The following is a 24,281-nucleotide window of genomic DNA, read 5'->3' on the forward strand; positions in this document are numbered from 1 at the left end:
ATTAGAAAGAGAGCTATAGAAAACGCACAAGCTAGAGAGAGTGAACACTGCAGAGAGAATAAGCTAGAAAGAGTGTGTGCAAGCACTCTGATGGGTGTCACCATTTATTTACAAAGCAGAAGTTGATGAAACCCTGGGGAAGTAGGCCATGTAGGGAGGGTGCTGCCAGTGAGGCTAAAGGACAAATACTGGGCTGCAGATTTGTCATGAAACTGAATTTCTCTTCAGTCCTAATCCCCTATACCCCACTGTGCCAAAACCGGTGTTATTTCCTTTGTCTCAGTTATAACAAATGTCTCTTTCAGACTCCTTCCCGAGTGACTGAGTTCCACAGCTGGTTAGACATAGCCATATGCATGAGTCAATCCCAATGACTAAGTAAGATTGGTTGTTCATTTATCCAGTTATGGAACAGACAGCACAACTCGGTGTTAAGACAACAATGCTTGCTCCTGAGAGTAACCAGAAATTCAAAAGCAGAAGAACATCTTGGGTAAGGAAGTGAAAAAAGATCAAAACAGCACATAACACCCACATTATCTACCCCAAAACCCTGTGCAACAACTCCCACTAACATTTACAGTTGAACCATAGAAAGCATTCTTTCTGGCTGTATCACAGCTTAGTATGCTCTGCCCAAGACCGCAAGAAGCTACAAAGGGTCACGAACTCACCAAATCTATCTTGCCAACCAGCCTCACAACCATTGACTCTGTCTACATTTCCTGCTGCCTTGGAAAAGCAGCCAGCATAATCAAGGACCCCACGCATCCTGGACATTCTCTCTTCCACCTTCTTCCATCGGGAAAAAGATACAAGTCTGAAGTCCACGTACAAAGCAACTCAAGAACAGTTTCTTTCCTGCTGCCTTCTTCCCCGTCAGACTTTTAAATGGACCTACCTCGCAGTGAATTGATCTTTCTCTACATCCTAGCTATGACTGCAACACTACATTCTGCACTTTCTCCTTTCCTTCTCTGTCTGTATGATATGCAAGAAACAATACTTTTCACATTGCACCAATATATCTGACAAGAATAAATCAAATCAAAATCACATCAAATCCTTCCACTGAAAATTAAATCTGAACTCTGGTCCTTTACAGACCCTTTCTGATTACTTTGACTCCTATATATATGTGCCCAAGGAATCAGAACCAAGCACTAGTACATTTTGCCAGGTTATTTCAGAACATGTGTCATTACCCATGGGAAGCAGAGAGCAAGGTAAATGGGGATTTGCATTGATTTGGCATCTTTCACAATACTGGGGCACTGAAAATGTTTCACAGTCAATGCAGGGTTTCCAGATGCACCACAAGACCATACAATATAGGAGCAGAATTAGGCCATTTGGCCTATCAAGTCAGCTCCACCATTCAATCGTGGCTGACAAGTTTCTCAATCCCATTTTCCCTCCTTTTCCCCGCAACCTTTTATCCCCTTAGCAATTAAGAATTCTGTCTTAAATGCACTCAATGACCTGGCCTCCACAGCCCTCAATGGCAATGAATTCCACAGATTCACCACCCTCTAGCTGAAGAAATTCTTCCTCATCTCGGTTCTAAAGGGTCAAACCTTTACTTTGAGGTTGTGCCCTCGAATCCTTTTCTCTCCTACTAATGAAAACATCTTTCGCAAGTCCGCTCTCTCCAGGCCTTTCATCTGATTACGGATACGCAGCATGGCTTTGTTCAGGGGAGGTCTTGCCTTACGAATCTGGTAGAATTTTTGAGGAGGTGACAAAAATGGTTGACGAAGGGTGAGCCGTTGATGTCGTCTATATGGATTTCAGTAAGGCGTTTGACAAAGTCCCTCATGGTAGGTTGGTTGAAAAGGTTAAGGCTCATGGAATACAGGGACAGGTATCTAGATGGATTGAAAACTGGCTAGGTAACAGGAGACAGAGAGTAGTGGTGATAGGGTCCTTTTCTAGCTGGAGGTCTGTCACCAGTGGTGTGCCGCAGGGCTCAGTACTGGGACCTCTTCTATTCGTAATATATATAAATGACTTGGAAGAGGGTGGACGTGGTGTGATCAGCAAGTTTGCAGATGAGACAAAGATGGCAGGATTGGCGGATAGTGAGAAGGAGTGTCAGGTGACACAGCAGGATATAGATAGGTTGGTATATTGGGCAGATAAATGGCAGATGGAATTTAATCCTGATAAATGCAAGGTGATGCATTTTGGAAGAAATAACGTAGAGGGGAGTTACATGATAAAGGGTAGACCTATTAAGAGTATAGAAATGCAGAGGGACCTGGGAGTGCAAGTGCACAAGTCTCTGAAGGTGGCAACGCAGGTGGAGAAGATTGCGAAGAAAGCTTATGGTATGCTAGCCTTTATAGGAAAGAGTATAGAGTACCAGAGCTGGCGTCTAATGCTACAGTTGTACAGAACGTTGGTTAGACCGCAATTGGCGTACTGCATCCAGTTCTGGTCACCTTACTACTGGAAGGACGTGGAGACCCTGGAGAGAGTGCAGAGGAGGTTTACCAGGATGCTGCCTGGATTGGAAGGACTGGGTTATGAGGAAAGATTGGGTAAACTGGGGCTCTTTTCCTTAGAAAGACGGAGATTAAGGGGGGATCTGATAGAGGTGTATAAAATAATGAAGGGTTTAGATAGAGTAAACAGTGGCAGGTTTTTTCCTAGATTGGAGACAAATATCACGAGGGGCCATGGGCTTAAGGTGAGGGGGGAGAGGTATAATTTGGATGCTAGAGGGAGGTTTTTCACACAGAGGGTTGTGGGGGTATGGAATGCACTGCCAAGTAAGGTGGTGGAGGCAGGCACGCTGGAGTTGTTTAAGATTTACTTAGATAGACACATGAGCGAAACAGGGATGGAGGGTTATAGGAGACTGTTTTAAATAAGGATCAGAGCCTCGGGACGTTCCTGGAAATCAACTGTTACATGTGTTGATGTTTTTCTCTTTTACTCTGCAGGTGCGTCGGTCCACCTTGTTGTCTAACGAGGGGCATGCACACGGTGGGTCGTGCGTGGGCTGCTCTTGGATGGTTCCAGAGTAGCCTAGTACCTCGCGTCATTTGTGCATGCTTAAAACCGGACCAGCAGATGGGCACCACCACAGCTCAGTGACTATCACTGTTAGCTGTGCAGATACATGGATTTGGGCCAGTGTCTGTGGGAGTTTGCGCATTCTCCCTGTGGTTGTGTGGGTTTCCTCCGGGTGCTCCGGTTTCCTCCAGCACCCCAAAGATGTGCTCTTAGGCTGATTGGTGTAACAAATTGTCCCTAAATTATTCTCCCCTTAATCTGGTTTCCACTGGGGGTAACATAAGCAGAGACATGGGTCAAGGGTGGAGGAGGAAAAACACATTGTTAAGATGGCGGCGCGGGCTCGCTGGGCCGAAGGGCCTGTTTCCCGTGCTGTGTTGTTCTTTGTTCTTTGTTATTCTGTAAGTTTCAATGAGATTCCTGCTGAAATGATGTTCAGAGTGAAGTACTGAGGGGTGCTACATTGCAAGTGATGCTGACTTTCAGATGTAATGTTAAATGGAGGCCCCATCTTCTTTCTTAGGTGGGTGTAAAATATCCCGCTGGCTGCACAACTTCAAATAAAAGCTCCATAGCATCCTGGCCAATACTGATCTCCCCAACCATTTTCAATAACAAAAGACGGTCAGGTCATTATTATACTGCTGTTTGTGGGGTCTTGCTACACATGAATTGGTTGCCACATTCTCTGCATTACAGGGGAGGCGATGGCCTAGTGGCACTATCGTGGGACTATTAATCCAGAAACTCAGCTAATGTTCTGGGGACCCAGGTTCGAATTCCACCATGGCAGATGGTGGAATTTGAACTCAATATAAAAAGATCTGGAATTAAGAATCTACTGATGACCGTGAAACCATTGTCAATTGTCGGAAAGCCCATCTGGTTCACTAATGTTCTTCAGGGAAGGAAATCTGCCATCCTTACCTATTTTGACCTACATGTGACTCTAGAGCCACAGCACTATGGTTGTCTCTCAACTGGGATAATGGAAGTCCCGATATAAAATGTGAGTTTTTTTTCTTGCAGAGCAGACGTTCATCTGTATTCTGCGTGTGTCACAACTTTATGGTGGTTCCCTCAGAAAAGCAAAGCTTTCAGACACACAGTTACACGGAGTAAGGAGTGCTTCTAATTGCATACTCTGGTAATGTACTCTTTCAGTTACTTAATCACTTCCTCCTCCTTGGGAATTAGCAGTTGAAAAATCATTGTGCACCACCTGAAGAAGGGTGGGGTAAGTATCTGCACCTCAGCACTCAACTTGGCAAGAAATCAGCATCAGCAATTAAAAACCAAACTTGGGGGAAAAAAAGGGCAAATTTTGGCTGCCCCTGCTGAACTCTGGTCATTAAAAATTGGGGCTGGTCCAAAGTGGGCTGGGAGCCTGGGAAATGGACTTTGTTCTCATTCCTCATTGTCTGATTGACCAATGCTTGACTTAGTTATGCCGCTGGGGAATCAAGGCTCATGAGGAGTGGGATTGGCCAATAAATCGTTGTAAAATATTTGATATGCTTAAGGAGGTTTTGTAGGTTTCTCAATCTGAACCCACAGGACTAGCTGCAAATTAGAATTCATGGAACACAGGAACAGGAATAGGCCATTCAGTTCCTCCCTCACCACAAACCTATCCCCTTGTTCAGTTAGAAATGTTCCCTATATTTCAACTCTACCCCTTCAGTTCCACATCCCGTAATACCCTTGCTGAGTACAATCCCATAAATCTCCGTTTCGAGATTTCCAATTGACTCCCAGAGTGGGATTTTCCAGCCATGCTCGCCCCGAAACCAAGAAATCCCGTCTGAGGTCAACGGACCTTCCCATGGTTTGCCCCTCGCCTGCTACAATTCTCGTGGTGGCAAAATTCCTCCAAAAACTTTCTGGAGGATAGCGGTCCAGATTTGCTCTACTCTTTGTGTGACGGAATCACCCCGGAACTGAATAAGCTCCATTAAATACCTAAGCATGGCTCCAAATCCTTTCCTCTTAGCTTTCTTCTCCTGGCTCTCATTTTCCTTCTTCTTCTCTTTGTCTTTGTCCTTTCCTTTCGTTTTCACCTTCTTCTTCTCCTCTTTCTTCTTCTTTTCTTTCTTTCCCTTGCTGTCTGAGTTCTCCACTTCCTCAAGCTCGGTGGTCCCTTGCAAGGCAGATTCACTGCCTGGGGTCTCGTGGCCTGACTGGGAGCTCTCTTCAGAATCTGTTGCCACAGATTTAGAAAAAAAAAGTATAATTCATAAGTGTATAGCCATGTTTTAAAAGTATATTTTCTATTGCTTCCTGATTCTCCCATCATTTATATCATTTTCTATACATATATTGTACACGTATAAAATATAAATTTATATATATATATATATATATATATATCTCAAGATACACTGCAGCAACTCACCAAGCCTCCTTTGACAGCAACTTCCAAACACAGGACCATTTCCATCTAGAAGGACGAGGGCAGCAGATACTTGGGAACACCACCATCTACCAAATCCGCTCAAGTGCCAAATGTAGGGAGATGATGGCCTCATGGTCTTATCGCTAGACTATTAATCCAGAAACTCAGCTAATGTTCTGGGGATCTGGGTTCGAATCCCACCACGACAGATGACGGAATTTGAATTCAATTTAAAAAATCTGGAATTAAGAATCAGCTGACGTCCATGAAACCATTGTCGATCATTGGAAAAAGCCATCTGGCTCACTATTGTCCTTTTGGGAAAGGAAATCTGCCGTTCTGACCCGGTGTGGCCTACACTGATCCTTAATTCCAGATTTTTTTTATTGAATTCAAATTCCACCATCTGTCGTGGCAGGATTCGAACCCGGGTCCCCAGAATATTAGCTGAGTTTCTGGATTAATAGTCTAGCGATAAGGCCACGAGGTCTGGCCTACATGTGACTTCACAGTCACAGCAATGTGGTTGACGCTCAACTGCCTTTGGCTAACTAGGGATGGGCAATAAATGCCGGCCAGCCAACGAGGCCTATGTCCCATGATTTAAGAACATAAGAAATAAGAACATTAGAAATAGGATCTAGAAAGACCACATCCACTGGCTCTCCTCTATCCACCGCCCTAGACACATCCTCATAGAACTCCAGTAAATTTGTCAGACACGAAAAAATATAAAATATAAAAAATATAAAAAATAACAAAAAAAAAATCAAGGTGTAGCCTCCACATGATAGTTATCCATCCAAAACCAACTACATGGAAGGTAATTAATTGTCCTCCAATTATCCTACTTTTGAGTCAAACTATCTGTGTAGAAGACCTATTTTAGAGCTTGAGTACTTATAGACTGACATTCAGTGCAATACAGTGCAATTTTGTCACTGAAAGGAAAACGACCGAAGTGTTTTGAACTATTCAACATCATTTTACTTTGTTTTTTATCCTCTTAACATTTTTTTGATTCAGTTCGGGTATTAATTTATGACATTACAGTTCTTCAAACGTTGCCAATCGTCTTCATCAAGATTCCTTGGCAGTACAAGCAAGAATGTTGAAGCTCATAACACTCAAAATAAACTCATCAGACAAACATCTCTAAAGACACGCACTCAGAACTCAGTGCCTGACCTGGAAGGAAGGGTTCAATGGTAAATAAAAGATCCAACTGCGTGCAATTTGACTCAATGGGGTTTACTGTTATTAAAAAAACTCAATGCGCTGAGTTGGTGCTGAGTTTTAGAACCGATATGTATCTGAATCCTCCACTGAACATTCAAATTGCATAAAACAGACTCGAAATTGGTTTCTGCCATGACATCAGCAAAAAGATTAGGCTGTGATCCAGCTGAGGAGATTAAATGATTTGATAGGGTACAAAGTATTTCATCGAATTAACAGTACAGTCAGAGGACATTCGGGCCAACTGGTTTTTATGTCCATACAAATCTTCAGCACTCTACTTCATCTACTTTTAAAAGCAGATCCTTCTATTACCTTCTGCCTCATGTACTTAATCTGGTGAACTAGTGCGATGATAATAATCTTTCCCTCAATGTCAGTAAAATGAAGGGATAGTCATCGACTTCAGGAAATGCAGTGAAGGACATGCCCCTGTCTACATCAATGGTGATGAAGTGAAGATAATTGAGAGCTTCAAGTTTCTCGGTGTCCAGATCAACAACAACCTGCCCTGGTCCCTCCTCACTGACACTATAGGTAAGAAAGCCCACCAATGCCTCTACTTTCACAGGAGACTAAGGAAATTCCGCATGCCTGCTATGGCTCTCACCAATTTTACAGATGGACCATGGAAAGCATTCTTTCCTGATGTATCACACTTAGTATGGCTCCTGCTCTTGACCAAGACCACAAGAAATTACAAACCTGCTCTTGACCAAGACCACAAGAAATTACAGATGGAGAGGGTGATATATCAGTGATTCCCGTTATTCATGTGTTGGCATCTTGAGAGAGTGGTTAGAACACCATGCCCTGGAGTTATGTGACTTCTGTTTCGATGCATTACTAATAAAAAAAGTACCTGGTTGAGCACTTGACATGTCATAACATTCAAGACTATGAATCCCAGTCCATCATGCAAACCAGCTACACTCCCTGCTACCTCAGGGAAGCAGCCAACTTAATCATGCACCCCAGACATACTCCCTTCCGCCTTCCTCCGTCAGGAAAAAGATAAAACCAACCAACTCAAGAACAATTTCTTCCCTGTTCCGCTGTTTGCATCAACTACTTCATGCGATAGTTGATTCCATACTCTACCCACGCTCTGTGTAAAGCGAGGGAAGATTTCCTCTGGTGTGGAAACTCAGAACAAGGAGGAATAACTTTAGGGATGGAATTTTGAAGTTGGGATAATGCTAGGAACCACTATTTTACTGAAAGCATATTGAAAATCTGGAACTTTATTCCGGGTAAAACTGTTGAGGTTAGGTCATCGAAAATGTCAAAACCTAGATTGATAGACCTGTTAGTTAAGAGTGCTGTGGGATGTGGAACCAAGGCATGAGATAATGTGGTATAAAGGGTTAACAGCAGGAGTATGCTGAGATAAGATGGAGATGGTGATGTATCAGTGATTCCCGTTATTCATGTGTTGGCATCTTGAGAGAGTGATTAGAACACCACGCCCTGGAGTTATGTGACTTCTGTTTCGATGCATTACTAATAAAAAAAAGTACCTGGTTGAGCACTTGACATGTCATAACATTCAAGACTATGAGCCAAGTGCCGGTAGAAGGGATTAGGTGGAAGTTCAGGTATTAAGCAGGGCCAGAGCATAACCACAATGTGTCTCATAATTAAGTATCACACTTCAAGTCCACAGGTCAGAAGGGCTATATCAGAACAGGAGTGATTAAATGGATGAACTGCAGAAGGACTGAATGGCCAACTCTGGCCTATAACTGTCCTAATTTGCAGAGCTAAGGGCAAAGGTCAGGGAGTGAGACTGAACAGATAGATCTTTCAGGGCTGAATGGCCCCTTATGTGTTCTGCATCATCCAAAGATTATAAAACAACAGTGGAGTTCCAAATTTGGTGGGGAGGGTGGAGACAAGGCAGAGTTGCCAGAAAAGGAACCACGCTTCGTCAAAAGTGGAAAATTATCTATGAGATAGATAATTTTACCCAGGTAAGCATTTTTCACCCAGAGGGTGGTGATATTCCAGAACACACTGCCTGGGAGGGTGGTAGAGGCAAGTTACCTCATATCCTGTAAAAAGTACCTGCATAAGGACGTGGCACATCATAACATTCAAGGTTATGGGCCAAGGACTGGTAGGTGGGATGAGGTGGAAGTTCAGGTGTTTCTCACGTGTCAGTGCAGATTCAATGAGCTGAAGGGCCTCTTACCATAGAATCCTACAGAGCAGAGGAAGGTCATTTGGCCCATTGAGTCTGCACCAACAACAATCCCACCCAGACCTTTTTCCCAAAACCCCATGTATTTACATGAAGGGGCAATTTAGTGTGGCCAATCCAGCTAACTCGCACATCTTTGGATTGTGGGAGGAGACTGGAGCACCCAGAGGAAACCCACGCAAACACGGGGAGAACGTGCAAACTCCACACAGACAGTGACCTAAGGCTGGAATTGAACCTGGGTTCCGAGCGCTGTGAGGCAGCAGTGCTAATTACTGTGCCGCTCTTCTGCACTGTATGATTCTATGATTCAGCTTTTGTAAAGAATTTTGGAAGGGGACCAAGTTGGTCCCCAGGAGCTGTTGAGCCCAGGACTGTCCTATGAAATGAAAGTGCAGAGCAAGTTTCTGAAGAAACATATAGACAATTTGTGGAGATGGGAGCCATCCCAACAGTCAGTGTCACTGCCTGATCTGGATGTGCCACCAAGTTGTGTTGTTTGTCTAAAGAGAGATGTGGCTGGTCTGCTAATTACAGGCCAGTGTGCTGCTCCCAATGAGGAGATAGTGGAAAGTAATATGATGGTACTAGCAGTGAGTCCTGTTGAAGCAAGCCCAACCAGAACTACCTCTACAGTTGGACCTCATCCAGTTGAGCTGCGTCGCTCCCCGAGAAAGAGAAAGTCCCCTGACAGTCTGATAAACAGTGTTAAGAATGTTCATTACTGTTAATGTTTTGAAAATTGCATTAGTTATCAATGTATGTGTAATACGAAACTTAAAGGGGGGAGGGATGCTGTAACTAACACCTTTTAAGAGGGCGTGCATCAGAAGAGTCATGTGACCTGATTGCCCAATGGGGAACTAGCGTGGGAACCTTGAGGTAGAGGGTGGGCTTTTGCAATCAGCTTGACCCGCGAGCTGGGAATGCAGATATCGATTATCATGCCCTGTATATAATTGTAAATAGTAATAAACTTGTTGTTGTTTGTTAGCCAACTGGTGCTTACCCCTGACTGCATTTACTACTGGAACCATTTTATTTATTATGCAACTGCAGTGTATATAACTGGTACATAGGATCCCTTCAGATGGAGGCCATTCAGCCCATCGAGCCTGTACTGACAATAATCCCACCAGGCCCTATCCCCTTGGCACCCTAGCTAGCTCTGCCGACACTAAGGGACAATTTAGCGCGGCCAATCAACCTAACCCGCACATCTTTGGAGTGTGGGAGGCAACTGGAGCAGCCGGAGGAGTTGCGGGATTTGGGCCTGAGTGGGATTGTTGTCAGTGCAGTCTAGGTGGGCCAAATGGCCTCCTTTTGCTCTGTAGGGATTCTATAATTCTATGTGACCACCTTCAAGAAGGGGGAGAAAAAGGGATCAAAAGTAATTCAAGGTGCATCTTTAACTGGTTTCAACAATTAATGGATTATGCGCCTAAATGAAGCTTAAACCACTTCAACAAAATGCACCTTATTAAATCTGCACAGTATCTATTACCATTACACTGAAGATTCGGCTGAATGTATAATGCTGAGATAATATAATTCCATGCTTCAATGTTATTGTTGGGTAATCACTTGAAATTCTAATTTGGCTTGTCTGAGAGCAACAGGAATAAATCATTAAAAAATCTGGATGCCCTACAATGACTTGCTCACCCCATTCAACAGGATCATGCTTGACCTATCTTGGTTCCAAATCTCTTAATACCCTTGTCTAGCGAAAAAATCTATTTGTTGGATGCGGGAGGGATGTTTTTAGATTTTGTCCACAAGTTGTGAGTGTCGTTGGTGAGAGCAGTGTTTTTGATCACCCTTGAGTGAGTGAGACTCAGCAGGTCTGGCAGTGACTGTGGAGAGACGGGCAGAGCCAATGTTTCAGGCCGCTGGCTTTTCATCAGAATCAGGGCCAAGATTTTCAGGCTGTGTCCTGGCAGACTTGCTGTCATTTCATGCTCCAACGAGCACTGGCTGGCCAGAGAGCAGGATTTCTGCCTCCCGCCAAGAAGAAGCCCCACATCGGGCAGGCTTCCGGTCAATCAGGTCGGCCGGTGGTTCCCCAGTCATTCCAGAAGCAGAGCCATGGCGGCCAGAAGGGGGACTGTGCCTGGCTGACTGGAACTTGGGCGGCACAGTGGTTAGCACTGCTGCCTCATAGCGCCAGGGAACCGGGTTCAATTCCAGCCTCGGGTGACTGTGTGGAGTTTGCGTTTTCTCCCCATGAGTGTATGGGTTTCCTCGTGTAAAGAGGACTGTAGACAGGGCTTTAAACTAATTGGGGGGGGGGGGGGGGGGGGGGGGGGGGAGGGTGTGAGGGTAGGTGACATTACGGGGTCTAAAGTTAAGGAGACGGTACAGGTAAGGATAGAGGCCGAGGATGTCCCAATAATAGAGGGAGTAAGGGGCGTGAGTATGGTTGGTGGCGTTCCGACAAATAAGGTCCAGGTGAAGGCTGGTATGAAGGTGCTTTATCTGAATGCACGAAGCATTAGGAATAAAGTGGATGAGTTGGTGGCGCAGATCGACACAAATGCATATGATCTGGTGGCCATTACAGAGATGTGGCTGCAAGGTGACAGGGACTGGGAGCTGAATGTACAGGGCTACCAAGTGTTTAGGAAGGATAGGCAGGAGGGAAAATGGGGGGGGGCGTAGCTCTGCTGATTAAGGATAGCATCAGGGTGGTAGGGAGGGATGATATTGGAGCCAAGGAGCAGAAGGTGGAATCGTTGTGGGTAGAGATTAGGAACAGCAAAGGGAGGAAGACGCTGGTGGGTGTCGTCTATAGGCCCCCCAATAATGATCTGGAGGTGGGGCGGGCTGTTAACGCGCAAATAAGTGCGGCGTGCAGGAATGGGACGGCCGTAGTTATGGGGGATTTCAATCTGCATATTGATTGGTCGACCCATGTTGGAAGCGGTGGGCTCGAGGAGGAGTTCTTGGAATGCTGCTGGAATAGTTTCCTCGAACAGTGTGCGTTGGAGCCGACGAGGGAGCGAGCTATCTTGGATCTGGTGCTATGTAATGAGGCGGGTAGAATTAGGGAACTTGCGGTGAAGGATCCTCTTGGGGAGAGTGATCATTGTATGGTGGAGTTTCTGGTGCAGATGGAGGAGGAGAAAGTGGGTTCCCGGACGCGCGTCCTTTGTTTGAACAGAGGGGAGTACGGTAGGATGAGAGAAGAATTGGCGAATGTGGACTGGGGGAGCGCGTTGGAAGGTAGGTCTGCTGAGGAGCAGTGGAGGATCTTTAAGGAGATCTTTCTTGGTGCTCAGCGGAAATTTATCCCGATGGTCAAAAAGGACAGTAGGAGGAGAGGTAATCAGCCGTGGATAACGAAGGAGGTGAAGGAAAGTGTTAAATTAAAAGCGGAGGCGTTTAGAGTAGCTAAGAGTAGTGGGCGAGAAGAGGATTGGGAGAGGTTTAAATGTCAACAAAGATTGACAAAGAAGTTGATAAAGAAGGGTAGGAGAAACTATGAAGCTGGGCTAGCGCTTAATATAAAAAAGGATAGCAAGAGTTTTTATAAATATATAAAAAGGAAGAGGCTGGCTAGGGTGAACGTTGGTCCCTTAGAGGATGAGAAGGGGGACTTAGTGGTAGGGGATGGGGACATGGCGGAGGTCTTGAATAACTTTTTTGTTTCGGTCTTCACGGAGGAGGACGTGAATAATTTGCCGGACGTTAGAGATGGAAAGGTGGTAGGACTGGAGGGTCTCGATGACATTACTGTTACTAGAGAGGTGGTGCTCGATAGACTGGAGGGGCTGATTGTGGACAAGTCCCCAGGACCGGATGGAATGCATCCGAGGGTCCTGAAAGAAATGGCGGAGGTGATAGCGGATGCCTTGGTGGTTATTTTTCAGACGTCGCTGGATTCCGGGGAAGTGCCGGAAGATTGGAAAACGGCTAATGTTACGCCATTGTTTAAGAAGGGTGCCAGGCAAAAGGCGGGGAATTATAGGCCTGTTAGTTTAACGTCTGTTGTAGGTAAAATGTTAGAATCCATCATCAAGGAGGAAATAGCGAGGCATCTTGAGGGGAACTGCTTGATAGAGCAGACGCAGCACAGTTTCCTTAAAGGGAAGTCGTGTCTGACAAATTTACTGGAGTTCTATGAGGATGTGTCTAGGGCGGTGGATAGAGGAGAGCCGGTGGATGTGGTCTTCCTGGATTTTCAGAAGGCGTTTGACAAGGTACCTCACAAGAGGTTATTACAGAAGGTCAGGGGGCATGGAGTTGGGGGTAGGGTGTTAGCGTGGATAGAGGACTGGTTGTCAAATAGGAGGCAGAGAGTGGGGGTCAATGGGTGCTATTCGGATTGGCGGTTGGTGACTAGTGGGGTGCCCCAGGGGTCGGTGCTGGGGCCTCAGCTATTTACCATTTATATAGATGATCTGGAGGAGGGAACCGAGTGTAGGGTGTTGAAATTTGCTGATGACACCAAAATTGGTGGAAAGGCAAATTGTGCGGAGGGTGGGGAGAGTCTACAGAAGGATCTAGATAGGCTGGGCGAATGGGCCAGGAAATGGCAAATGGAATTTAATGTTGGTAAGTGTGAGGTGGTCCACTTTGGTAGGAATAATGGTAGGAAGGATTATTACTTACGTGGAGAAAAACTGCAGCAGGCGACGGTGCAGAGGGACCTCGGGGTCCTTGTGCATGAGTCGCAAAAACCCAGCTTGCAGGTGCAGCAGGTGGTCAGGAAGGCGAATGGGATGCTGGCTTTCATCACGAGGGGGATTGAATATAAAAGTAGCGAGGTCTTGCTGAGGCTGTATAGGGCATTGGTGAGGCCACAGCTGGAGTACTGTGTGCAGTTTTGGGCGCCGTACTTACGCAAGGATATTTTAGCCTTGGAGGGAGTGCAGAGGAGGTTTACTAGGCTGATGCCGGAGTTGAGGGGGTTGAGCTATGAGGAGAGGCTGAATAGATTAGGCTTGTACTCGTTAGAGTTTAGAAGAATGAGGGGAGATCTCATTGAGACGTATAAGATGATGAATGGGATGGATAGGATAGAGGTGGAGAGACTCTTCCCGCTCAGAAAGGATAGTAGGACTAGGGGGCATAGCCTCAAGATAAAGGGGGGGCGGTTTAGAACGGAGTTGAGGAGGAACTTCTTCACTCAAAGGGTGGTGAATCTCTGGAATTCTCTGCCCGTTGAAGTGGTGGAGGCTGCCTCGCTAAATATTTTTAAGACGCGGGTTGATGGGTTTTTGATGAGAGAGGGGATTAAGGGTTATGGGGAGAGGGTGGGAATGTGGAACTGAGCCATGGCAGATCAGCCATGATCTTATTGAATGGCGGGGAAGGCTCGAAGGGCTAGTTGGCCTACTCCTGCTCCTATTTCTTATGTTCTTATGTTAATTTGATTGGCCATGCTAAATTGCCCCTTAGTGTCAGGGGAATAGCAGGGGACAGGCCTGAGTGTTACTGTGGTCAGTGCAGTCTAGATGGGCCAAATGGCCTCCTTCTGCACTGTAGGGATTTTGTAACTCTGTGAACTAATTGCTGGGACCCGAAGGGAAGTGGCAACAGTCAGGTGTGGACACGAAAAGAAGTAATCGGGGTCACAAAGAGAGAGGTCAGGGGTTGGTATAGGCAGCTTGGCCACCAGGAAGTGAAGTTGACAAGAAGCTGTCTCAGCACATGCCAATCAGCCTAGCCTGCAGCCGGGTGGGCTGAACTGGTTAACAATGAGGCTTCCACCAGGGCTACAACCAATCCCAAAGAGGAGGCAGAGTCAGCTCATTGGATCCCCAACCAAGGTAAGCCTGGGTATCGGGTGGGGAGGATTCAGCCAGTTTAGAGAAGCGGAGGGGAGGCGGGGTGCAGCGGTGTTGGGTTTTGGCAAATAAGTTTATTTGTTATTTATTAGTTTATCTTTTAGTGTCACAAGTAGGCTTACATTAACACTGCAATGGAATTAATGTGAAAGTACTCTTGCCACACTCCAACGCGTGTTTGGGTACGCTGAGGGAGAATTTAGCATGGCCAATGCACCTAACCAGCACGTCTTTCAGACTGTAGGAGGAAACCGGAGCACCCGGAGAAAACCCACGCAGACACAGGGAGAATGTGCAGTCTCCACACAGACAGTGACCCAAGCTTGGAATCAAACCTTGGATCCTTGGAGCTGTGAGGCAGCAGTGCTAACCGTTGTGCTACCTACCATCTAGGTGGGTAGGAAAAAAGGGGAGAGGTTACAATCTTTGGGGGAGGGGGGGTTTACTATTTTGGGAGGGAGGGGGGCTGTCGTCGAATGCGTAAAGGATACTCCCCTGAAGTTAGTGACCCTGCTTATAGCCCATTTTTGAAATTTAAAAAAAAGTTGGCCTGCCTACTTCCTCACGACTGCCCACGCGAACAGTATTATGGCATTGGGCAACTGACCCTTGATTATTTGGTTGAATATATTGGGCGGGCTGCCAACTTCAGCAGCCACCCACCTACCTTGTTATGGGGGTGAGCTCGGTGGTGGGCAGGAAAGTGATGGGGTTGGTACTTGCCTTAGTTTATGAGCCACCTCTTTCACCCCTCTCACCCACAATATGCCTGGCAGGGGACACATGAAATCCATGCTCAGGTGGAAGCAAAAGATCCTCATGAACTATTTGAAGGAGAACAGGAGAGTTCTCCTTAGTGTCCTGGCCAACATTTAGTCTTCAATGAACATCTATAAAACAGATGGCCTGGTGTCACATAAGAACTAGGAGCAGGAGTAGGCCATCTGGCCCCTCAAGCCTGCTCCGCCATTCAATAAGATCACGGCTGATCTCTTTGTGGACTCAGCTCCACTTACCAGTCTGCTCACCATAACCTTTAATTCCTTTACTGTTCAAAAATTTATCTATCCTTGCTTTAAAAACATTCAATGAGGTAGCCTCAACTGCTTCACTGGGCAAGGAATTCCACATACTCACAACCCTTTGGGTGAAGACATTCCTTCTCAACTCGGTCCTAAATTTGCTTCCTCTTATTTTGAGGCCATGCCCCTTATTTCTAGTTTCACCTGCCAGTGGAAGTAACCTCCCTGCTTCTATCTTATCTACTCCCTTCATAATCTTATATGTTTCTATAAGATCGCCCCCCTCATTCTTCTGAATTCCAATAAATATAGTCCCAGTCTACTCAGTCTCTCCTCATAAGCCAACCCTCTCAACTCGGGCAACTTGTCATCTCCTTGCTGTTTGTGCGTTCTTGTTGTGCACAATTTGGCTTCTGTGTTTCCTGGTGTTACAACAGCGACTATTTCACAAAAGATACATAACTGGTTGTAAACGAGTCCAGGACATCCTGAGGTCACGAAACACGCTATGGAAATGTGAATCTTTCTTCTGCACATCCGAACTGAATTTGATCACTGGTAAGAAAAGCCATGGCGATCTAATCGAATGAGAGTCCTTCAGAAATCTGACAGGAAATCATTGATTTTGAACCAATTCACCACACAAAAGAAAAACTGCTAGTTTATTAATTTCTTTAAATATTCTTCATCACATTCTGCAACCTCTCCTTTCAATATTTGATATTTTGCGATGATGACACTGTCCAAACAGTGGATAAATAATTTAAAAAATCATAATGGAAGGGCGCTGACATGGGATTTGTATTTCCACAATACACTTTACTTGGCTTTACAAGTGGGAATAAAAATCCTATTTCTTTGTCATCCAGAATGTTTTCTGATTTTAATAACTGTCAGAGCTCTATAAATAAGTAATTGGGTTTGTTTATATTTTATTTTTGAAGGGGAGTATTGTGAACACTGAGGGACATTTAATATTCCTGGTCTATGTCATGTGAGCTACTGGCCACCTTCTCTTCAGAGGGGCTTGCCAATTGCTTTTGTAAATGGCCTTAATGTAGCTATTAACTGCTGAATTTACGCAGGGCTCTCTCGGCCTCAGATGCAATTCCTATCATTGACAGGTCGCAGAGCTGATGTGAACCTGCAGCTCTGTAACTTGAAGACGCGTCAGAAATTTCAATAGCTTCTGTGCTTAGACATTCGAATCAGTCGCCATACAAGGAGAAAAAGACACTGTCTGCACATCCACATACTCAAAGTCAGCATAATCAAGGACTACCCCCCGCCACCCAGACATACTCTCTTCCACCTTCTTCCTTTGGGGAAAAAAATACAAAAGTCTGAGGTCACATACCAACCAACCTAAAGAACAGCTTCTTCCCTGCTGCCATCAGATTTTTGAATGGATCTACCTTATATTAAGCTGATTTTTCTCTACACCCTAGCTATGGTTCTAACACTACATTCTGCACCCTCTCCTTTCTTCTCCCTTATGTACTCTATGAAAGATATGCTTTGTCTGTACAGCACATAAGAAACAATACTTCTTCGTGGAATCCCAATACGTGACAATAATAAATCAGATCAAAATATCTTAGCTATGACTGTAACACTACATTCTGCACTCTCTCCTTTCCTTCTCTACTATGTACTTTATGAATGGCATCTGAAAAGATGTGAATGGAACTGAACACTGCTGCCATGAGTGAATATCCCCACTTCTGACATTATGGTGGACAAAGATCAATAATGTGGCAGTTGAAGACATTTGGGCCTCAGGAACTCATGCAGTGATATCTGAGATGATAGGCCTCTCACAACCACAATCATTTTCCTTTGTGCTAGGTATGACTCCAACTACTGGATAACTTTCTTCCAATTCCTCCTGAGTTGAAATTTACGAGGTTAGGGTACCAAATCAGAAACCCCAAGAAATATTATGAAGCCAGATTAGACCCCAACAATTTTTCTAATTTGGCATCAATGTGAGGATAGGATGTTTCAGTCCAATTGTGATTCCACTGGCAAACCAAGGAGCTTTTACCAAAACAAACTTCGTTTAACAACACTGCTTAACTGTAACAAATGAATTAGCTTAACTTTTAACAATTGACCAATGCTTAAACATGGCAAAATACAATTCTTAACTGCTAACCTATCACTGTTGGTTCCAATTAAGTAATATTACTCTTATAGAATTAAGCCCCTCTTTAAAATTAACTAGCAACAGGCATTCTTGCTTTGACTTAAGTTAACAGTTTCGGAGCTGTCAGAAAGCCTCTGGAGAGAAAGACAAAGAGACACTTCTTTCTTCCATCAGCTCCAGGCAGCAATTGCTCTTGGTTTAAAAATGAAAATGAAACTGTTCTTTCCTGCAAACTTACCTCCTCCCATTAACCACATAACTGTCAAACAAACCTAACCAAAGCTCACATGCTTCTGCATAGCTAGTCTAAAATCCTAAGAGAACAGAAGCAAACAAAAGGTCTGTTAACTCCACTAAGTAAGACATTTCAAGCTAAAATCAGTTAGTGTACTGCATTCTTAGCATCTGCTGCATATTTTCCCAAAACAAACTGACTCTGGTAACAAAACACTGCCTCTTAAAGCATCCCCATCTTAAACATAAAATATAGCAAAATAGCACAGTACCATCACATGCCACGCTTGGTGAAATGCTGTCTTGATATCAAGGGCAGTCACTCTCAACTCACCTGATGGAAGCCAAGCTGAGCCTCAGTGAGCAAATAACTGGTGAGTTAGTGCCACCTACTAACACTGTCGATCACACCTCTGATCACTATGCTTATGATCGAGAGTAACTGATGGAGTGGCAATTTGCTGGATTGGATTTGTCCTGCTTTCCATGGACAAGACATTTCTGGGCAACTTCCCACAATGTTGAGTAGATACCAGTGTCATAGCTATATTGGAAGAGTTTAGTTAGGGCCGCAGTTAGTTCTGGAGCACAAGGCTTCCGCACCCCAGCTGAGACATTGTCAGGATCCATAGCCTTTGCTGTATCTAGTGCCCTTTGCCATTTTTTGATAACACTTTATTCATTTATTTGTGTCACAAGGCTTATACAAACATTGCAATGAAGTTACTGTGAAAGTCCCCTAGTCGCCACACTCCAGCACCTGTTTGGGTACATTGAGGGAGAACTCTGCATGGCCAATGCACCTAACCAGCATTTTTTCGGACTGTGGAAGAAAACCCAGGCAGAAATGGGAAGAATGTACAAACTCCACACAGACAGTGAACTGAGCCTGTAATCGAACTCAATTCCCTGGTGCTGAGAGGCAGCATTGCTAACTACTGTGCCACTGTTGGCATTAATTAAATTGCCTGAAGACTGGCATCTGTGATGCTGAGAACATCAGGAGGAGGCTGCAATAGATTTTGATTTATTTGATTTATCATTGTCACATGTATTAACATGTAGTGAAAAGTATTGTTTCTTGCGCGCTATACAGACAAAGCATACCGTCCATATGGAAGGAAACGAGAGAGTGCAAAACGTAGCGTTATAGTCACAGCTAGGGTGTAGAGAAAGATCAACTTAATGTGAGGTAAGTCCATTCAAAAGTCTGACAGCAGCAGGAAAGAAGCTGTTCTTGTGTCGGCTGGTCCGTGACCTCAAACTTTTGTTCGTTTTCTCGATGGAAGAAGGTGGAAGAGAGAAAGTCCAGGGTGCATGGAATCCTTAATTATGCTGGCTGCTTTTTCCGGGGCAGTGGAAGTGTAGACAGTGTCAATGGATGGAAGGCTAGTTTGTGTGATGGATTGGGCTACACTTACAGCCTTTTGTAGTTTCTTGCAGTCTTGGGCAGAAAAGGAGCCATACCAAGCTGTGATACAATCAGAAAGAATGCTTTCTACGGTGCATCTATAAAAGTTGGTGAGAGTCATAGCTGACATGCCAAATTTCCTTAGTCTTCCGAGAAAGTAGAGGGATTGGTGGCTTTCTTAACTATAGTGTCACATGGAGGGACCAGGACAGGTTGTTGGTGATCTGGACACCTAAAAACTTGAAGCTCTTGACCCTTCCTACTTCATCCCCATTGATATAGATAGGGGCATATTCTCCTTTACGCTTTCTGAAGTCAATGACAATCTCCTTCAATTTGTTGACATTGAGGGAGAGATTATTGTTGCCGCACAGTTCGCAGGTTCTCTATCTCATTCCTGTACTCTGTCTTGTCATTGTTTGAGATCCGACCTGCTATGGTTGTGTCATCAGCAAATTTGAAAATCAAACTGGTGGGGAATTTGGCCACACAGTTATAGATCATCCATCTGATCCTTCTGGCTGAAGATGGTTGCAAACCTGGTCAGCCTGGTGCTTTGCTCTGATATGCTGGGCTCCACCAGCCTGAAGGATGGGATTTTAACTGATCTCCTCCTCCCACTGGTTTTTCAAATTGTCTACCACCATTAACAATTGGATGTGCAACACTGAAGGACAATGATTGCTTAGCATTGTTTATGACATGTTCTTTCTCCTGCTTAGCACTGAAGTTGTTCTGTGTTAGCACCTCATTCTAGGTGTGCCTGGTGCTGCTTCTGAAAGGCTTTCTGGCACTGTCACACTGAACTAGAGTCGGTCTAGTGGTTTGATAGTGAAGGAAGAGTGAGGGATTTGCTGGCCCACGAGGTTACAGATTGTGGTGGAACACGACTTCACTGTTAATGTCCCAAAACAGGGACCCAGGCTCAATTCCAGTCTTGGGTGACTGTCTATGTGGAGTTTACGCATTGCATGGGTTTCTTCCAGTCTCTTCCTATAGTCCAAAGATGTGCTGGTTAGGTGGATTGGCCAGGCTAAATTGTCCCTTGGTGTCGGGGGATTAGCAGGGTAAATATGTGGAGTTACAGGAATAGGGTCTGGGTGGGATTGTGGTCAGTGCAGACTCGATGGGCCAAATGACGTCCTTCTGCACTGTAGGGAATCTATGATTCTAATGTGTGGGTTAGGATGAATGGCCATGCTAAATTGTCCCTTGGTGTCAGAGGGATTAGCAGGGTAAATATGCAGCGTTATGGGGATAGGCCCCGAGTGAGATTATTGTCAGCGCAGGTTCGATGGGCCAAATGGCCTCCTTCTGCACTGTAAGGATTCTATGAACACCAAATGAATGTCCAGTTTTGAGCTCCTATGTCTGTTCTAAATCTATACCATTTACCACCGTGGTACTGGCAGGTGTCCTGAGTGTGAAGGCAGAGCTTCATTTCAAAAGGGGTGGCTGTGGTCACTTACCAATACCGACATGAACAGATGCAGGTGACATCTACGACAGGTACATTGGTGAGGAAGAGCTGTTACTTAGTGTTAGCTCTCTTAACATAAAACCTGCCACAGGCCCTTTCTGGTAGATATATCCTTTCGGACTCAGCCAGCTCGATCAGTAGTGGTGCTACCACACTACTCTTGATGATGCATATTGAAATCTATCAGCCCTTGCTGCTCTTGGTGCTTCTTTCAAGCAATGGTCCTTGGAGGAACAATGATTCATCATCTGAGGGAGGGTGGTTGGTGGAAATCAGCAGGGTGTTTCATTGCTCATGTCTGACCTGATCTCACAAGACTTCTTGGGGTCTGGGGTCAATGTTGAAGTCTCCCAAGATTACTTAATCATAAGAACATAAGAACATAAGAAATAGGAGCAGGAGTAGGCCATCTAGCCCTTCGAGCCTGCCCCGCCATTCAATAAGATCATGGCTGATCTGTTGTGGCTCAGTTCCACTTTCCCGCCCTCTCCCCATAACCCTTAATCCCCTTTCTTATGAAGAACCCATCAACCCGCTTCTTAAAAATATTTAGCGAGGCAGCCTCCACCACTTCAACGGGCAGAGAACTCCAGAGATTCACCACCCTTTGAGTGAAGAAGTTCCTCCTCAACTCCATTCTAAACCGCCTCCCCTTTATCTTGAGGCTGTGCCCCCTAGTCCTACTGTCTTTTTTGAGCGGGAAGAGTCTCTCCACCTCTATCCTATCCATCCCATTCATCATCTTATACGTCTCAATGAGATCTCCCCTCATTCTTCTAAACTCTAACGAGTACAAGCCTAGTTTATTCAGCCTCTCCTCATAGCTCAATCCCCTCAACTCCGGTATCAGCCCAGTAAACCTCCTCTGCACTCCCTCCAGGGCCAAAATATCCTTGCGCAGGTGCGGCGCCCAAAACTGCACACAGTACTCCAGCTGCGGCCTCACCAATGCCCTATACAGCTGCAGCAAGACCTCCCTACTTTTATATTCAATCCCCCTCGCTATGAAGGCCAGCATCCCATTCGCCTTCCTGACCACCTGCTGCACCTGCAAGCTGGGTTTTTGCGACTCATGCACAAGGACCCCGAGGTCCCTCTGCACCGTCGCCTGCTGCAGTTTTTCGCCACGTAAGTAATAGTCCTTCCTACCATTCTTCCTACCAAAGTGGACCACCTCACACTTGCCAACATTAAATTCCATTTGCCATTTCCTGGCCCATTCGCCCAGCCTATCTAGATCCTTCTGCAGACTCTCCACACCCTCCGCACAATTTGCCTTTCCACCAATCTTGGTGTCATCAGCAAATTTCGACACCCTGCACTCGGTTCCCTCCTCCAGATCATCTATATAAATGGTAAATAGCTGAGGCCCCAGCACCGACCCCTGGGGCACCCCACTAGTCACCAACCGCCAATCCGAATAGCACCCATTGACCCCCACTCTCTGCCTCCTATTTGACAACCAATCCTCTATCCACGCTAACACCCTACCCCCAACTCCATGTCCCCTGACCTTCTGCAATAACCTCTTGTGAGGTACCTTGTCAAACGCCTTCTGAAAATCCAGAAAGACCACATCCACCGGCTCTCCTCTATCCACTGCCCTAGACACATCCTCATAGAACTCCAGTAAATTTGTCAGACACGACTTCCCTTTAATGAAACCGTGTTGCGTCCGCCCTATCAAGCAATTCCCTTCAAGATGCCCCTCATGTATATCACTGTACCACCACTTCTGATGGAACAGGACATACCATGGAATGGTGATGAAGACGTCTAGGAGATATAATTTTGTAAGTGTGACTCTGATAGGCTATTGTCTGTGAGACAGCATTCTAAATTTTCACACAAGGTTTTGGATATCAGTTTTCCAGGATGGACTGGCCAGGGTGTGCCTTTGTGCTGAGGTTGATGCTGGTGCTCCTACCGCTTTTATTCATCTTCGAAAGCAGTTTGAGATAACCCAGTGCCTTGTAAGGTCATTCCAGAGGGGAACAAAGAATCAACCACATTGTTGTGGCATCTGGAGTCACATGTGTGCCAGCCTGGGAAGAACGGCAAACCTTTAGTGGTATCTGGAGTCAAATGTATGCCAGGCTGGGTAAGCACAGTCAATTTTTTAGTGACATTAGTGAACCAGATGACTTTTTACAACAAGCCAGTAGTTCTATTATCATCGTTAACGAGTTCAACGTTTGATTCCGATTTTATTCATTGAATTTAAGTTTTGCCAGCTACCTTGGTGGGATTCGCGTTCACGTCTCCAAAGCATTATTCCAGGCCTTTGGATTATCAGTCCAATGACATTACCAGTATGCTAACATTACCTGTAGCATATAAGTTTATTTATTAGTGCCATAAGCAGGCTTACGTTAACACTGCAATGAAGTTACTGTGAAAAAACGCAAGTCGCCACACTCCGGGTACAGAGGGAGAATTTAGCATGGCCAATGCACCTGACCAGCACATCTTTTGGACTGTGGGAGGAAACCAGAGCACCCGGAGGAAACGCACGCAGATACGGGGAGAATGTGCAGACTCCGCACAGACAGTGACCCAAGCTGGGAATCAAACCTGGGTCCCTGGTGCCATGAGGCAGCAGTGCTAACAACTGTGCCACCGTGCCGCCCTTGTTGTGACACTATGCTGCCATTACCTATAGCATATAATTGCCTATAGTCTGAGAAAGGATTCAGGCAAATCATAAACCACACGAAGGAAGACACAATGTTTATAGCACAAGGTAAGGACTCGGGAGGATTATAAACCACACAAAGGAAAAAAATCACTGTGTATTAGCTCTGCTACAAAAAATTAATTTGTTGTGACCTTGTCTATAGATTTTTAAAAAATTAATAGCAGCAATGTAGAGTTGAAATCATTGTGTCTGTCATACAAACAAATGTTAGCTATTACACCACAAGCGGTTTATTATAGGGCTGATTTTCATGAATATTGAAAACCTACAACTCAAAAGAAATGAAACTGCTCATGAGATACCAGTTTTTCCTCATGCGTGAAATAAGCCAGTAATCAACTGCTAGTGATATGAAGGAGGAGAGGAATGGTAAGATAAACCATGTCTATAACTTGCCTTCAATGAGCCAAGCTGCCTTTGTGATGTATACACTCGCTATTTCAATAGCACAAATCTTTGGCTTGGCAATTGAAAAACAGTTTCCATGTTAAAATATATCTAGTGAATCATGGAGAAATTAATTACTACAGTAATACAGGAATTGCAAACTTGCCCTTGATAAAAGTTTTGGACCTGACCCAACCATGTCCTTCAAACAGCCCCTTATTCAATGTCTATGTTAGCCTGAAACTGCAAA

General features: G+C 45.1%; 1 protein-coding gene across 1 annotated transcript in view; it reads right to left on the reverse strand.

Moving 5' to 3' along the window:
- LOC145349922 (partitioning defective 3 homolog B-like) overlaps window positions 1-24,281 on the reverse strand; it is a 1,010,807-nt gene that overhangs the window by 370,395 nt on the left and 616,131 nt on the right. Inside the window, exon 18 of the mRNA XM_080198594.1 lies at window positions 4,984-5,221. Within this exon, the coding sequence (XP_080054720.1) occupies window positions 4,984-5,221 (238 nt within the window). The remainder of the gene's footprint in view (window positions 1-4,983; window positions 5,222-24,281) is intronic.

Source organism: Carcharhinus amblyrhynchos, chromosome 11 (assembly GCF_965287045.1).
Source record: "Carcharhinus amblyrhynchos chromosome 11, sCarAmb.v2.hapA, whole genome shotgun sequence".
Taxonomy (NCBI): Eukaryota; Metazoa; Chordata; class Chondrichthyes; order Carcharhiniformes; family Carcharhinidae; genus Carcharhinus; species Carcharhinus amblyrhynchos.